The 17,647-nt window shown below is 38.3% G+C and overlaps 2 protein-coding genes across 2 annotated transcripts in view; both read right to left on the bottom strand.

Moving 5' to 3' along the window:
- Positions 1–1,178: 1,178 nt before the first annotated feature.
- Positions 1,179–17,647, bottom strand: part of LOC141389518 (uncharacterized) — a 63,038-nt gene continuing 46,569 nt past the window's right edge. Inside the window, exons 3-4 of the mRNA XM_073961127.1 lie at positions 1,982–2,070; positions 1,179–1,766 (exon numbers count right to left, since the gene is read on the bottom strand). Of these exons, the coding sequence (XP_073817228.1) occupies positions 1,361–1,766; positions 1,982–2,070 (495 nt within the window). The 3' untranslated portion in view covers positions 1,179–1,360. The remainder of the gene's footprint in view (positions 1,767–1,981; positions 2,071–17,647) is intronic.
- LOC141391249 (sarcocystatin-A-like) lies at positions 7,440–8,096 on the bottom strand. The gene is made up of 3 exons (XM_073964161.1): positions 7,950–8,096; positions 7,774–7,892; positions 7,440–7,698 (listed from the first exon to the last, which is right to left on the bottom strand). The coding sequence occupies exons 1-3, from the start codon at positions 8,016–8,018 to the stop codon at positions 7,500–7,502; spliced, it is 387 nt and encodes a 128-aa protein (XP_073820262.1). The 5' UTR covers positions 8,019–8,096; the 3' UTR covers positions 7,440–7,499.

Here is a 17,647-nt window from a genome sequence, read left to right as displayed (position 1 = left end):
TAAGAACGCGGTTTTTTTGTTCTAGCTTCGTAACCAAAAAAGTTGTAATCAGCTACTTGCTGTCATTTGATTGACCATTTTATTAGCTTTCTAATGATATACATATTCGGTTAATCGGTTACTTAAAACCGGTTCCAAAATCGGTTTTAATATCAGAATATCCGGTTCAAAAATTTAGATAACCGGATCTGTCCTCCAATAAAATTTGTTATTAACTTGTTCGTCATTACAAGAGGTATTTATGGTAAGTATTTCAGAAGCACCACAGACGAATAACGAATATACATAAAAACAAAACATAGTTTTCTGAACAAAAACCGGTAAAATGTCAAAAAGGACCATGAAAACGGGGAAATATCGATTGGTCATTAATGAGAACCGTACCTAAAATCTTCTGAACAACATTTTTGTAGAATATTTTGATGCTGTAAAATCTCGCCTTGTGGTACTTTTACTACGGTTCAAAAAATAAAGGACGAAAAGGACATGAAAGGAATTGAGTTAGAGGGATGAAATATTCTACAAAAAGATTCGCCATTCGATTTGACTGAAGACATATAATGTCAAAATGAAGCTACAATAACGCTTTAGAGAGATATAAAGCTTTTTGATCACAAATTAAGGGGCCAAAATTAAACCATTAATCACGCAATATCTCGGAAACTTGACCTATGGTGAAAATTTCCTTTTAGGTTCTCAGTACACTCACCAAGGGCTTTCATCTCCAAAAGAAATTTTCCACCCACTGACTTTGAGTTCCATTTTGTAGCACAGTGTCGTTTATCGATATTTTCCGAAAAATGTGCACTTTCTCGAGGCCATAACTACCTGAAGGAGCGTTCCAATGCTTTTACGAGGTACTAGAGAGTTCTTTATTATTGTCTTGGCTACAATTGTTGTCTTTGTGTTGGATCGAAAATCTCAGTGGTTTGGTTATTATATGCCAAAATATGCAAAAATCCTTGAAAAAAACTTCAAGTCAAAATCCGGGGGCTCGATTTTCACCGTAGACATATGGTCTAGTTGACTTTTTTGCTCAGTACAATCCCAAGAATCAGAAACTCCAGGCGCCCGTGATGGTGTTCAAATCGCCCCACTCTAATACATACGTCTCCCGTTTACCTTTTGGTACGTTTGAATAAAATAGCAGTAATTAGGACTTAAACATTCAGTGAAAATAATTTTTTTAAGACTTAAAATTTTTCATATATTTCATTTATTAATACTTATAACTAATATAATCATAAAAAATTCATACACGCACACATAGTAGTATGTTTGCATATCCCGTAGTTTTTCCATCAAACATTATCAAATGATTCACATTAACGCCTTCACACACTATGCATATTCTATGATATTAATTTCCCTCCACATCTTCATCGCCATCATCATTATCACCATCATCATCGTTGGCTCCTTGAGCTGATTGTTGCTTTTGACGAGATTCCTGTCCATCACCGTCAGTTATTGTGGATGCCATTGTTGTCGTGTTTTCTGCATCATCTTCAATGTCTTCCTTTTCAACAAGTTGTACATCATTGCCACCATCGCACACACGCAAATCTGTGCGCTCCAATAGAGGACGTGGCGTAATCGGTAGGAAGGTGTTGCAAATGGTCCTGATCAGTTCACATTCATTGGGGCGATGATAAATGGCAAACACACAATGTTGAATAATGTCATATACCGTATTGTCAATGTATTTGAAATGAATGTTGATTTCTTCTTCATTATCGCCGTGTAACAAACGCAAACCATACACCCTGAAGGATAAAAGGAAAGGAAGAAAAAAGGTAAAATAAATATTTATTCGAAATAAGTTTGCAATGCATGTTGAAAGGTACATATGTAGGATACATGTGAGCATATGAATGCCACAATTATAATTTTATTTAAACAACAGAATTCTTGATGTTGACAAACGGAAATATTGTGCCCAACAAAAGGTTGTATTTAGATGTTGCAAATATTTACATACGATATGGGTTCACCGACAATTTTCATTTCCACCATTTCATATTTGTTAAGAACATAATCCAGCGTTTCGTTTGCCTCTTCTGATGTTAGCTGCAAAGAAAAGAAGAAGACATTTGAATTTAAATATACAAACTATATAAAAAATCTTGATGTGATTAACAAATGTTTTGTTTACACATTGAAAGGACGAGTGAAGGAGTTTCCTAACATTTCATTTAAAAAATTGTGTATATTCGAACTCGTTGAACATCTTTAACAATTTCGATTACGAAATATTGTTTCACAACAGTAGACATGGCCGAATATCATATTTTTTCTGCGTGAAAAATGCTTCTCTTAAGTGATTTCAAAATAACTAAAATAGGGCTGTAACATTAAATGGGGGTTATACCAAAACGTGGGCCCACAATAATGTGCACATTAGAGTGCACTGACCTCCCCGTGGTGTCACCTGGGGAACTGCCTTTAATACCCGTTAAAGGTAGTGAACTAACATATGCAGCGCGTCCACCCATAAGAACGTTAAAAGCTTGGGTTTGGGCGTCGTGTTAGTAACGCTCCCCTAAAAAAGAGCCTACTATGAAAAAACGAAAGAAAAGAAAAACTAACCCCTCTAAAGTTGACGAACCCCGCAAACGTTTTAAGGACCATGATCTACGAATCTGCACCTGGAATGTTCGCACTCTTTATAGAGAAGGTGCAGTCTTAGCATTGGCAGACGTACCTGAAAATTACAATGCCGATATTACTGCCATACAGGAAATACGATGGATTGGGAAAGGCATCACAAGACCACCTAAAGGTGAAGCACTGTATTATAGCTGCCATGACGTGAAGCATGAGTTTGGTTGCGGATTTGTAGTTAGTCGGAGACTAAAACATCTGTTATCCAGCTTCACCCCAGTGAATGAAATCCGAATAAAAGCAAAATCTTCAACATCAGCTTTATTTGCGCTCTTGCTCCCACTGAAGAAAAGGACGAACAGACCAAAGATATAATTTACGAGCGCTTAGAAGAAACATATGACCGTTGCCCTGCCCATGACATTAAAATTATTTTAGGCGATTTTAATGCCAAAATTGGAAAGGAGAATATCTTTGGCCAAACAGTCGGGAATTTCAGTCTCCACAGTGAAACATCTGACAATCGTATGAGGCTGATAGACTTTGCAGCTGCAAAAAACATGGTAGTTAGCAGTACCAGATTTAATCATCTCAATATTCATAAGGGCACCTGGTCTCTAGATCAAAGAACAAGTAATCAAATTGATCATGTTGTGATAGATGGAAGACATTCATCGAGCGTGTTGGATCTACGATCGTTCAGAGGCGCAAACATTGATTCGGACCACTACCTTGTTGCGTCTAAACATTGCAAATAAAGCACGAACAGACACAACACGGAAGTTGGGCATCGGTAAGCTGCAATCACAACAGATAGCCACAGCATATTGCACGCAACTAGCCCAACTGCTTAATCAAAGCACTACTCGTCCCGATAACATATCAGGACAATGGCAAAACATTGCCCAAGGAGTGGAGCCGCAAAATCAGTACTTGTATACCAGAGACCTCCACCAAGGAATCCATGGTATGACCAGGAGTGTCGTGCTGTGACCGAAGAAAAAAATGCGGCATATAGAGCTACTTTACAAAAAGAGAGATGGGAAAGCGGGAGTGTGAACAAATCGAGATGTACAGGAGACAGAATGAAGTCCGAAAATTCGACCAAAGAGTGAAACATCAAACTGATGGCTTTGGAACTGGCACATCCTCCTGTAGAGACCAGCAAGGTAATCTGGTAACTTATACAGATTGTGTGGTAAGGATATGGAAAGAGCAGTTTTAGAATGTATATCAAGATAGTGTCAGGGATATTGTGCAAACGACTAAAGCCCATGGTCAACGAAATAATTGGTCCATACCAATGCGGCTTTACACCTGGCAAGTCCACCATTGACCAGATATTTACCATGCGGCAAATCCTGGAGAAGACCCAAGAGATGCAGATCGACACCTACCACCTTTCGATTATAAAGCAGCCTTCGACAGCCCGCTACGTTCAAAGGTATTCCAAGCCATGTCTGAATTTGTATTGGTATCCCCGCAAAGCTCATTCGGCTTTGTAAATTGACTCTAACTGACACAATATCTTCAGTTAAAATAAGACAGAACCTCTCCGAAGAGTTTTGTAGGAAAAGAGGTTTCAGGCATGGAGACAGCTTTTCGTGTGATCTTTTCAACATCCTGCTAAAAAAGGTTATACAAGAGGAAAACGTCAAAAGAAGTGGCACAAACTACACCAATAGCCACGCGTTACTTGCTTATGCTGATGATATAGACATCCTGGGACGATCGAGTAAAAGAAGTAACCGATACCTTTATGAAGGTAGAATGAGATTCTGCTAAAGTGGGTCTGGCGGTAAACGGCGAGAAGACCAAGCTGATGGTGTCGACGCGCACTGCGTTCATTGAAATCGGGCCAACTGTTGAAGTTGGTTCCTATAATTTTGAGGTAGTAAAAGACTTCGTATACCTCGGCACCGCCGTAAACACAACAAACGACATTAATGGTGAAATAAAAAGAAGAATTATTTTGGCCAACAGATGCTACTTTGGCTTAAGTAATCACTTTAAAAACAAAGCCACAACTCGTCAAGCAAAAATAACGCTTTACAAAACACTGATACTACCCGTGCTGATGTATGGTTCCGAAGCCTGGGTACTTGGGTAAGCAGATAAGGCAGTGCTTGGCGATCTGCATTGACGGTGAATATCGACGTCGTATGAACCGCGAGCTGTATCTGCTATACAACAACATCAATATAGTTAAACGTATCGAGATGCAGCGATTGCGTTGGCTAGGCCATATAATAAGAATGAGCGATGATGGACCCGCTAAAAAGGCGTATAAATTCGAGCCACATGGCGGTGCACGCGGAATTGGCAGGCCAAAGAATAGATGGCGCAAACAAGTGGATGAAGAGATGACAAGGCGCGGTATTCGAAAAAGTGAAGCACTAAACAAAGAGAATTGGATATCTTTTCTTAGTTCGGTCTATGGAACAAATGTTCTGTAATGGGCCAGCTAGGTAAGTAAGTAAGTAAGTCATATTTTGTCCAAACTTACTTAAAGTTCAATGATAAGCTATATCGGTCCACTCCTTCAGGTACCTCCACCTTAAAAGTGCAAAAATGATAGGAAAAATTGTGCGCACTATAATTCTTGAATGGAGTGACCAATTTGGTCCATACTTTACACATCCTAATATGTCTACCAGATAAAGATCAGGTTTGAATATAAACTATATTTGTCCACTCATTCGGATACCTCCAACACAAAATTTCGGATAAATTCAATTTAAGGCCCGCTCTCGAATCACTTTTATTTCTGTTGAAGAAACTTGTATACGCTGCATCCTTTACGTCGGCAAGAGTTTATTCAGAGGCAAGTCCATACTTCTTGAGAAATAGCCTGAAAGTTGCAAAAAAAAACCCTGCGACACCGTGTGTATTGGTTTGAGAGCAAGATAACTCTTGAACTGATCAACCGATTTGGTCCAAAATTTGGTCTTCGTCATATTTTGTCCATACTTAGTTTCAGTTCGAAGATGGCAATATCGGTATTTCCCCCAATATTTAAAAATGTCACTAAAATGGTATGCACGATATTTCATGAACGTGCCAACCAATGTAGTCCAAACTTTTGATCTCCTAATGTTTTGTCCACATTAAGTTTAACTTCTAAAATGGTCAATATCGGTCCTCTCCTTAGAGTACCTCCCCCACAAAAGTTCAAGATTTATGTCTAAGTGCAGTTTAGGGTCTGTTCGAAGATCCTTGGGAAATGTATACTGCTGTTCGATGTAGTCCCGTTTATAGCAAAATTATGTTTTCCGCGGACAAGTCCATGCTTCCTGGCATACTGATCCAAGTGGGCGGTATATCAATAGAAAACATATGACCCCCAAAATAAGATCAACTTCCATAATGGACTATGTCGGTCCATTCCTTCAAGTACCTCCTCCGCAACATTTTGAAATTTAATCCTAAGTCCACATTCTGTACGTAGATGAAAGTTTTCGATTCATATAGGCTGAGGGTATATCTCTGTCGGCAAAGCCGACTGATACTTGTTTACTTGCTCTGTATTGTATTCGCTGCCACCATTACGATGGTGCAAATTTTTTCAGGGTCACGTCCATACTTCCTGAGAAAATGGCGTGAAAGCTGTAAAAACCATGTGTTATGAATGGAGCGCGCACTAACTCTCGAACGAATAAACCGATTCTATCCAAAATTTGGTAACCGTAATATTTTTCCCAAAGTTAAATCAAGTTCAAAGATGGGCTTTATCTGTCCACTCCTTTGTGTACCTCCCCCACAAAAGTTTAAAACATTTCGCTAAAATTATGCGCACGATAACTCTCAAAGGGCTTACCGATTTGGTCCATACTTTGGACGTCGAGACATAGATCAGGTTAGAATATTTAGTATATATGTCAAATCCTTCGTATACCTCCCACACCAAATTTGAGAAAAGTGCAGATTAGGACCTACTCTCGAATTTGATTTTTCATACAACAGGTTGCTTTCAAGGTATTACGATGGTACAAGTTTTTTGAGTGGCAAGTCCATACTTCTTGAGAACATGACCCGAAAACAGCAAAAACCCCAGCATGTGTAGTGGCTGGTTCGCACGACAACTACCGAACCGAATTCTGCGTTGGTCCACACTTTTCATATCGTAATATTTCTTCGAATATTAGGTCCACTCCTTCCCTTACAAAAGTTCGAAAATATTCGCTAAAATGTTAAGCGTAGTATCTCTTAAACGGAAACAAACTTGGGATCTCCAAATAATTTGTCCAAAATTAGTTTATGTTCAAAAGTGGAGCCTATCGGCCCATTCCTTAGTGTACCACCCACGGGTCTGTGCGAGAATCCTTAGGAATTTTTTACCCAAGGTGCTCCTAGTAGCCCAGTTTACAGCGATATGATGTTTTTCGTTTGTAAGTCCATGTTTCCCAATATAATGGTCCTATCGAGAGGAATGACTCCCAAAATAAGACACACTTCCAAAATGGCCTATGTCGGTCCATTCCTTTCCGCAAAACTTTTGAGATTTTATCCTAATCCATATCTTTGTCGGCAAGTTAATATGCCCAAAATTCAAAAGACCACCTAAATACATAAGTTTTTTGGGAAAAGGGTGTTTCAATTCACACAGTCTGAGGGTATACCTCTGTCGGAAAAGCCGACTGATACCTTTTTACATGTTGTTTCCAAAATTATATTTATTTGTCACATTTAAATAAAGTGTAAGGCCAAAGTGCCACAAACCCCAAACCTGTATTCGGCTGTTAAACTCTATGATCGTAAAGAGCAATAACTTAAATTTCATAGGTCTCCGGATATTTTCAATTCTACCACGATAGTAAATTCTACATAATACCTTCAGGAAATATATTATTTTTCTTCTTATTTTTCATTTAAAAACATTTATTAATTTCACATTTTCATGCACTATGATGTCTTGTGAATTTTTCACCACTCTTACAATTGAAAGTGACTTCAATGCCATTCTCTAACCATGCTCGTGACCAAATATTAACATCACAATTTTTAGTTTTCTCTTCATCATCGATAATATCAGCATTTATTCTATACAGCGAACCCGAAACAGTTTGTTTGGTGGCTGAATGGAGTTTGGCAAGTCTATTAAAGAATTTACATTACAAATTAGCTAATTAAATAACTTGCATCAAGTAATCAATTAAAACTTATACTCACTTATAATGAATAGCATTTTCACCACTTGCCAATTTCTTTAATGAAAATTCTAAAGTTTCTTCAGCATCTTTAAGACCTTCACCTTCCAGTTGGCGTACAGCACCGCGTGGTTGTAGTTTCTAATAATAAACCATGATTTGAATTTATATTCAACAATATTTTAATACAATTCTTACCCCACTAGGCTGAGCATTACTGCTGACAAAAGTTACAGCTAGAAGCGTAATTAATAAAATCCTATACATGTTGGTTCTTTGTCAATTTTCACAATAATATAAAATGAAGGCTGACAATGTTCGCTTCTCAAAACTTGAACTGAAACTAAATCCCGTCTTGGTGATAACTTAAGTTTATACATAAATGAATTCAAAACTGATTTATGTATTTAGCAAACATATGTACATTTGTATTAACACTCATATGTATGTATGGCGGTTATCGGTTGTTGGTACTGTTATCCCAAAACCAATAGCACTCACAATTTATTGTTGATACAAACATAAATGTACCATTAAAAACATCAGAGTTCTACTGATAACATCATGTGTGTACGTATGCATGTACATTTAAGAACATTACATACTTCCAGTAAACAAAAATGCGATAAATAAAATACTTTGTTTTTGTATAGGATATGGAAATACATAATCTCAACGATTCTTATCTAATTATGATTTAAAAAGAAATTCGTATTGTTTCCTTCAAGAAAATAATTCCCAGCCCAATTTAAATTCGATCGGAGTTAACGGTATCTTGATTAGGGTTATGACTTTTTGAAATTTTTTCTCAAAAATGATTTCCTGTAGAGAGAATGAAAGAACTTTTACCTACTAATACCTAAAATAGCAATCATTTCATTTTATTATAAACAAGTAAAAAAGTATCAGTCGGCTTTACCGACAGAGATATACCCTCAGCCTGTGCAAATTTAAACACTTTTTTCACAAAAAACTTATGTATTTAGGGGGTTTCAAAATGTTGGTCTCGTATGAACCGACAAAAATGTTGATTAGGATTAAAGTTCAAAAATTTTACTGAAAAGGTACTTAAAGGAATGGACCGGCATAGACCATGGGGGTGCCATAGGGGGTTTTTTCAAGAAGTATGGACTTGCCCCTGAAACAACTTTTACCATCGTAATTGAGGCAGCGAATGTAAGTTGCTTCAACAAAAATCAAAGTGATTCAATAGCAGGTCTTATCCAAAATTTTGTGTGGGAGGTACGGGATGGAGTGGACAAATATAGTCCATATTCGAACCTGATCTATATCTGGTAGATATTATGAGAATGTGTAAAGTATGGACCAAATCGGTCACTCCCATCAAGAGTTATCGTCCCCACAATTTTTCCGAATATTTTTGAACTTTTGTGGGGTATGTACCTGAAGGAGTGGACCGATATGGCTTATCTACGAACTTAAACTAAGTTTGGAAACAATAATATCTTGGCCGGAACCGGCATTTCCGTTCGATAATTATCTTGCGCTTCCACCCATTAATATGGTGTCATAGGGTTTGTTTTTCAACTTTCAGGCTATTTTTTCAGAAAGTATGGACTTGCCCCTGAGGAAACTTATACCTTCGTATAGGGGACAGTGAATACAAGATGGTACAACAAAAACCAAGGCGATTCGAGAGCAGGTCCTAAACTGAACTTTTCCGAAATTTTGTGTGGGAGGTACTCGAAGGAGTTTACCGATTGAGTCCATATTGGAACCTCATCTAAGTCTGGTAGAAATTTCATAATGTGCAAAGTATGGACCAAATCGGTTACTCCCTTCAAGAGTTATCGTACGCACAAATTTTCCGAACATTTTCGAACTTCTGTAGGGGAGGTACCGGAAGGAGTGGACCGATATAATCCATCTTTGAACTTGAACTAAGTTTGGACAAAATATTACGAAAGCCAAATTTTGGACCGAATCGGCAGATCCGTTCGAGAGTTATCTTGCGCTCCAACCACTACACACGGTGTCATAGGGTTTTTTGTAACTTTCAGGCTATTTTCTCAGGAAGTATGGACTTGCCCCTAATGAAACTTACAGCGTCGTATAGAGGACAGCGAATACAACTTGCGTAAACAAAAATCAAAGCGATTCGAGACCAGGTCCTAAACTGAACTTTTCCGAAATTTTGTGTGGGAGGTACCCGAAGGAGTGGGCCGATTGAGTCCATATTGGAACCTAATCTAAGTTTGGTAGAAATTACACGATGTGCAAAGTATGGACCAAATCGGTTATTCCCTACAAGAGTTATCGTGCGCACAAGTTTTGCGACAATTTTTGAACATTTGTGGGGGAGGTACCTGAAGGAGTGGACCTATATGGCTCATCTTCGAACTTAAATCGAATCTGGACAAAATATTTCGATACCCAAAATTTGAACCGAATCGATTGATCCGTTCGAGAGTTATCGTGCGCACCAGCCAGCCAGACCGACAGACAGACAGACAGACAGACGGACGGACATTGCTAGATCTACTCAAAATTGTCTGAAACGGATATTGTACAAACATACTTGGGGTCTAAAACCATTATTTCGATGAGGCACATTTTTGGTCGTATCAAAGTGTAAATACCCTCTTTAGCCTAAAGGCTGAGGGTATAAAAAGGTTCCGCACAAACCACTTTGAAACTATTTTTTTTTTTTTTGAAAAATACTATGAAATGGAAAAAAAATCGAAGGGTTGGCGTTTTTTATTTGGGATGACGACTTCTATTTTGCTTTTCAAAATAGTCAGACTAAATTCCATAACCGTTGTTTTACTATTTCATTAAAACAACTTTAATTTATTAGTGGGAAAAAATTGGCGATGTTTACCAAAGAGTAAGGCAGGTGACGCACAGTGCTGCAGCGTGGACAAAAATCAAAAAATGTGATGTTAACTTTTACATATGTTTATGTTTTTTTTTCTTACAGTAAACACATCCGATACAACGAGTCTGAAAGAATTTTGTCGATATGTGCGCCCATAATGAAGTTATAGCTCTTTAAATATGAAACATATTTCCCAGGTAATCTAAAGCGATAATCATATGTAAAAACATTCTGCCCATCCCTGCAACCTTAAGAGATATATCGGTTCAGATTTTATATAGCTCCCATATATATCTTTTCCCGATTTTGCCACAACTCGTTCAATTTTGATCGGACAGCCTTCAAATTAGGTAGGTATTATTTTCGCTGAATCTATTGAGGGGCCTACGAAAATATCACACATAAAATTTGAAGGCTATTCGATCAAAATTGACAGAGTTATAGCAAAATCGGGGAAAGATATATATGGGGGCTATATCCAAATCTGAACCGATATGGACCAAAGTTGAAATTTTTCATTCCTTTGCCCTTATAAGTACTTGCGCAAAAATTCATCAAGCTAGGTCAACTCCTTCTATTTTTGTCCACTTTTGTATGGAAGCGGCAACACTGTGTGACGTAGGGGACGGAAGATACCAAGGAACGGTCCTGACCGGTTTTAACATGGCAAAGCCCAGGATTTATCTTAGTCCCTCTTTCATCTCAAGTGGACACTAACCTCCCCGTGGTGTCACCTGGGGAACTGCCTTTAACACCCGTTAAAGGTAGTGAGCTAACATGTGCAGCGCGTTCACCCATAAGAACGGTAAAAACATGGGTTTGGGCGTCGGGTTAGTAACCCTCCCCTAGAAAAAAACAGCCTACTATGAAAAAACGAAAGAAAAGAAAAACGAACCCCTCTAAAGTTGACGAACCCGGAAAACGTTTTAAGGACCATGAACTGCGAATCTGCACCTGGAATGTTCGCACTCTTTATAGAAAAGGTGCAGTCTTCGCATTGGCAGACGTACTTGAAAAGTACAAGGCCGATATTACTGCCATACAAGAAATACGATGGATTGGGAAAGGCGTCACAACAACACCTAAAGGTGACGCACTGTATTATAGCTGTCATGACGTAAAGCATGAGTTTGGTTGCAGATTTGTAGTTAGTCGGAGACAAGAACATCTGGTATCCTGCTTCACCCCAGTGAATGAAAGACTAGCTGCAATTCGAATAAAAGCTAAATTCTCCAACATCAGCTTTTTTTGCGCTCATGCTCCCACTGAAGAAAAGGACGAACATACCAAAGATATATTTTACGAGCGCTTAGAAGAAACATATGACCGTTGCCCTGCCCATGACATTAAAATTATTCTAGGCAATTTTAATGCCAAAATTGGAAAGAAGAATACCTTTGGCCCAACAGTCGGGAATTTCAGTCTCCACAGTGAAACATCTGACAATGGTATGAGGCTGATAGACTTTGCAGCTGCAAAAAACATGGTAGTTAGCAGTACCAGATTTAATCATCTCGATATTCATAAGGGCACCTGACTGTCTCCAGATCAAAGAACAATAATTCAAATTGATCATGTTGTGATAGATGGAAGACATTCATCAAGCGTGTTGGATGTACGATCGTTCCGAGGCGCAAACATTGATTCGGACCACCAGAGAAAAATGAGGCATATAGAGCTACTTTACAATCAGTAGCAACGCGTAGTGCACGAGATAGATATCGAGAGAAAAGGAGAGAAGAGAAACGTCTTTTCCGCAAGAAAAAGAGAGAAATGGAAAAGAGGGAGTGTGAAAAAACCGAGATGTACAGGAGCCAGAATGAAGTCCGAAAATTCTACCAAAGAGTAAAACATCAAACAGATGTCTTTGGTACAGGCACATCCTCCTGTAGAGACCAGCAAGGTAATCTGGTAACAGATACAGATAGCGTGCTCAGGATATGGAAGGAACATTTCTCCAATCTGCTGGTATCCAATAATAGCGAAGACGATGATACCACAGATCCAATCCCAGAAGATGGTATAGAATGTATACCGCCCGGCCAAGATGAGGTGAAAACAGCAATCAACCGGCTGAAGAATAATAAAGCAGCAGGAGCCGATGGCTTACCAGCCGAGCTGTTTAAAATCGGAGGCGACGCGCTGATAAGGTGTATGCATCAGGTAGTTAGCACCATCTGGCAGGAAGAACGCTTACCCGACGATTGGAACCTGAGCATCCTATGTCCCGTCCACAAGAAAGGAGATAAGACTGTATGCTCCAACTATAGGGGCATAAGTCTTCTCCCTATTGCCTATAATATAGTGTCAGGGATATTGTGCGAACGACTAAAGCCAATGGTCAACGAAATAATTGGACCATACCAATATGGTTTTAGACCTGGCATGTCCACCATTGACCAGATATTTACCCTGCGGCAAATCCTAGAGCAGACCCAAGAGATGCAGATCGACACATATCACCTTTTTGTCGATTATAAAGCAGCATTCGACAGTCCCCTCCGATCAAAGGTATTCCATGCAATGTCTGAATTTGGTATCCCCGCAAAGCTCATCCGGCTTTGTAAGATGACTTTAACTGATACTAGGTCCTCAGTTAAAATTGGAAGAAACCTCTCCGAAGAATTTTGTACAAAAAGAGGTTTCAGACAAGGAGACAGCCTTTCGTGTGACCTATTCAACATTTTGCTGGAAAAGGTAATACGAGATGCAAGTGTCAAAAGAAATGGCATAATTTACACCAATGGCCACATGTTACTTGCATATGCTGAAGTAACTGATACCTTTAGGAAGGTCGAAGCAGAATCTGCGAAAGTGGGTCTGGCGGTAAACGGCGAAAAGACCAAATTGATGGAGTCGACGCGCAAAGCGTCCATTAAGCTCGGACCAACTGTGGAATTTGGTACCTACAATTTTGAGGTAGTTAAAGACTTCGTCTACCTCGGCACTGCCATAAACACAGCAAACAACATCAGTTGTGAAATAAGAAGAAGAATTATATTGGCCAACAGATGCTACTATGGTTTAAGTAAGCAATTTAAAAACAAAGCCACATCTCGTCAAACAAAAATAACACTATACAAAACGCTGATACTACCCGTGCTAAAGTATGGCTCCGAAGCATGGGTACTTGCGCAAGCAGATAAGGCAGTGCTTGGTGTGTTTGAGAGGAAAATTCTTCGAAAGATCTACGGGCCGATTTGCGTTGACGGTGAATATTGACGTCAGCTCTACAAAGACATGAATATAGTTAAACGTATCGAGATGCAACGATTGCGTTGGCTAGGCCATATCATAAGAATGAGCGATGATGAAGGCGTATGAATATATGCCACATGGCGGTGCACGCAGGATCGGCAGGCCTAAGCTTCGATGGAGCATACAAGTGGATGAAGAAATAAGGCGTGGTATTCCAAAAAGCGAAGCGAAAAACAGAGAGGAATGGAGATCTTTTCTTAGTTCGGTCTATGGAACAAATGTTCTGTAATGGGCTAGCTAAGTAAGTAAGTCATATAACGGTGCCGCCCTATTTCAGGTACTCAATTTAGTATTTCTATTCCCAGTGATGTAGAAACTTCTCCACCAAGAATGATGAACTTAGGTCCACGTTTTGTTATAGACCTCAAATAACGGTACCGCCCGATTTCAGGTATATTGACTGTTTCAGCTACATTTTCTGGCCGAATTAGTTGTTCATGTAATTTCTCCACCTAAACTTGTGGGCATAAGAAACAAAGTGTTTTTACCCTGGAATCTATCTCATCCTTATTCGCTTTGCGTCGTTTAACTTTGAGAAATTTTTTTTGGAACGTAACAACGACGCAAAGCGAGGTCTTCGTGTATTTCGATGAGACACATTTTGTCCGTATGAAAGTGTATATACAGTATCGGCCAAAACTAAAGCACCCCCTCAGTACATTTTTTTAAATGATATTTTTTTAAAGAAAACAAAGTAATAAATTTATTTTTTATTTTTCTTTTTATTTATTTATATCTTTTTTTATTAGAAAACACAAAAATAAGGAATTCAGAATTTATTAAAAAAAAGTTAAAATACAAAAAACATTTTAGGTCGCAAATATACGCGGACAAAACTAAAGCACCCCCCAATTTGGGGTACAACAAAAACTATTGACATCAATATTTCATTGCGTATCCTCTATTCTGGATGACACAAACACATCTTTTAGACATAGAGGATACTAAATCATTAATTATTTCAGGCGAAATAATTGATTTTCGGAAAATTTAGCTCAAATCCTCAAAATACTGAAAATCGGAAGTTACCATTATATGGGGGATATACCCAAACGTGGACTCAGGCCCACGATTTTTAGTGGATATGTTTTGTTACCACTAGGAACCGTAAGGCTTAAATACCCAAAATACCGAAGATCGGAAGGTACCGCTATAAGGGGGCTATACCAAAACATTAGCCGATATTGTTCATATTCATCAAAAAATGATGCTACAGCATCCTCTGGTCAAATACAAAATCGCTTAGGTTTAAAAATTAGCAAAAGAACTATTCACAGAAGAACGGTAGACGCCGACTTATTCAGCCGACGACAAGCAAAAAACCCTTCCGCCTCCATGTTTTACAGTGTCTTGCAATATTTAGGATGGAACGGTTGCCAAGTTGGCCCACGCCTTTTACCATCTGACTACTTTAAATTAATCATAGATTCATCGGTAAACCGCACAGTCCTCCATTATTTCTACTCCAGTTCAAATGGGTCTTCCAGTCTGGCTCCTTCATTTTTAGTCGATATGAAAGGTCTTTTTGCTGACTGAATAAGCCGGCGTATGCCGTTTTTCTGTGAATCGTTCTTTTGCTAATTTTTAAACCTAAGCGATTTTGTATTTGACCAGAGGATGCTGTAGCATCATTTTTGGATGAATATGAACAATATCGGCTAATGTTTTGGTGTAGCCCCCTTATAGCAGTACCTTCCGATCTTCGGTATTTTGGGTATTTAAGCCACACTTTCCTACTAAATTAGCTGTAATTTGGTACTTAGCGTTCCCAGTGGTCACAAAACATATCCACAAAAAATCGTGGACCTGGGTTCACGTTTGGGTATAGCCCCCATATAGCGGTAACTTCCGATTTTCGGTATTTTGAGGATTTGAGCTAAATTTTCCGAAAACCAATTATTTTTCCCGCAATAATTAATAATTTAGTATCCTCTATGCCTAAAAGATGTGCTTGTGTCATCCAGAATAGAGTATACGCAACAAAATATTGATTTCAATAGTTTTTGTTGTACTTCAAATTGGGGGGTGTTTTAATGAATTTTAACTTTTGTTTATTAAATTCTGTATAGGAATTCTGTAACTTTTATCGATTGAAAAGTTGTTAAAATTTCTTTTGTTTTTGTAACAACTACAAAACAAACAAATGAAATTGTTGTAAAATAAACAATGAGTAAAGTTGTTAAAAGTTACAGAATAGGCCTACTGAATTGCTTATTATTGTGTTTTCCAATAATAAAGATATAAATAAATAAAAAGAAAACAAGTAAGAAAAGCTTTAAGTTCGGTCGGGCCGAACTTTTTATACCCTCCACCACAAATTTCAGCCATTTCGGTAGATTAATGTGGCCACAACCTTCAAAATACCGAAATTCGGAAGGTACCGTTCTATGGGGGCTACATGATGGCGTGTACCTATACCTACAAATTTCTGGGGGAAAGTTTTATAAGCCTAAAGAAGACTAAATACCAAATTTCAGCCATCTCGGTGTGATTATGAGGCTAAAACGTTCAAAATATCGAAAATCGGGAGATATTGTATTATGGGGGCTATATCAACACGTGGACCTATATAAACATTTTATGGTAGAAATGTTTCTTAGCCTCTGGAAACACAAAATATAAAGTTACAACCGATTCTTTGGTCAAATGGGTCTAATACATTCAAAATATATTAAAATGACGCGTACTTTATAAGGGGCCTTATGTGGGGGCTATACCAAAACGTGGACCTATATAACCCAACTTTGGTAGGAATGTTTTCTGGCCTCCGAAGACACAAAATACCAAATTACAACCAATTCTGTGGTCAAATGGGTCTAATACATTCAAAATATATTAAAATGACGCGTACTTTATATGGGGCCTTATATGGGGGCTATACCAAAACGTGGACCTATATAACCCAACTTTGGTAGGAATATTTTTTGGCCTCTGGAGACACAAAGTAACAAATTACAACCAATTCGGTGGTAAAATGGGCCAAATATCTTAAAAATTCCTTAAAACGACGACGCGTCACGCGTCATTTTGTATGGGGGCTATACGAAAGCGTGGACCTACATAGCCCGCTTTCAATACCAAAAGTCCTACGTAAATATAACATATTTTCCCAAAATTTCATCAACCTACGTCAATCCGTTCGGACGCTAGAGTGATTTCCACAGACGGACAGACGGACAGACTGACGGACATGGCTATATCGATGTAGAATTGTACGCTGATCAAGAATATATATACTTTGTGGGGTCTACAATGATTATTTCGAGTAGTTACAAACGTAGTGACAAACTTAATATACCCCCCCATCCTATGGTGGAGGGTATAAAAAATGTACTGAGGGGGTGCTTTCGTTTTGGCCGATACTGTACATACGCACGTTAGCATAAATGTAATTGTAAATAAGAACGAAAGATGTTCATCGATTTCTATGATCAATGTGTCCATTTATTTATTCATTTTGTTTCGTGGGAGTTATAAGACTTGACACTTTTTCCGTTTTGGGTTTATGTATTTTATATAAAAAAGAAAAAATATTTTTTCCAATAATATAATTTCAACGTGATTTGTGCGTGAACTTTTTAATACTTAAATAGCATAATCGTTATTTTAGTATTTAATAAGCAAAAGTTCAGTCATTCATTCTACAAGAAAAAGTGTTTGAAAATAGTTGACAACTCATCACCCTCGTTAGCCTTCAGTACAGTCATTGATTGCGAGTATTTTGATGTCGTCAAAGTCGACTTATTCTTTTCAATCGCCAGAGATATTGCGAAAACATACTCAAATTATATTCTACCAA

This window comes from Musca autumnalis, unplaced genomic scaffold, assembly GCF_047663935.1.
Source record: "Musca autumnalis isolate F117 unplaced genomic scaffold, ASM4766393v1 scaffold_1, whole genome shotgun sequence".
In the NCBI taxonomy this organism is placed as follows: Eukaryota; Metazoa; Arthropoda; class Insecta; order Diptera; family Muscidae; genus Musca; species Musca autumnalis.
The sequence above is the reverse complement of the archived record's forward strand: the minus strand, read 5'-3'. Positions and strand labels throughout refer to the sequence as shown.

Excerpts from the sequence above, each read along its gene's own strand:
- LOC141391249 (XM_073964161.1), bottom strand. The coding sequence starts at position 8,018 with ATGTATAGGATTTTATTAATTACGCTTCTAGCTGTAACTTTTGTCAGC. Across the intron at positions 7,893-7,949 it reads GTAATGCTCAGCCTAGTGGG|AAACTACAACCACGCGGTGC; the intron begins GTAAGAATTGTA and ends GTTTATTATTAG. Across the intron at positions 7,699-7,773 it reads GAAAATGCTATTCATTATAA|ACTTGCCAAACTCCATTCAG; the intron begins GTGAGTATAAGT and ends ATTCTTTAATAG.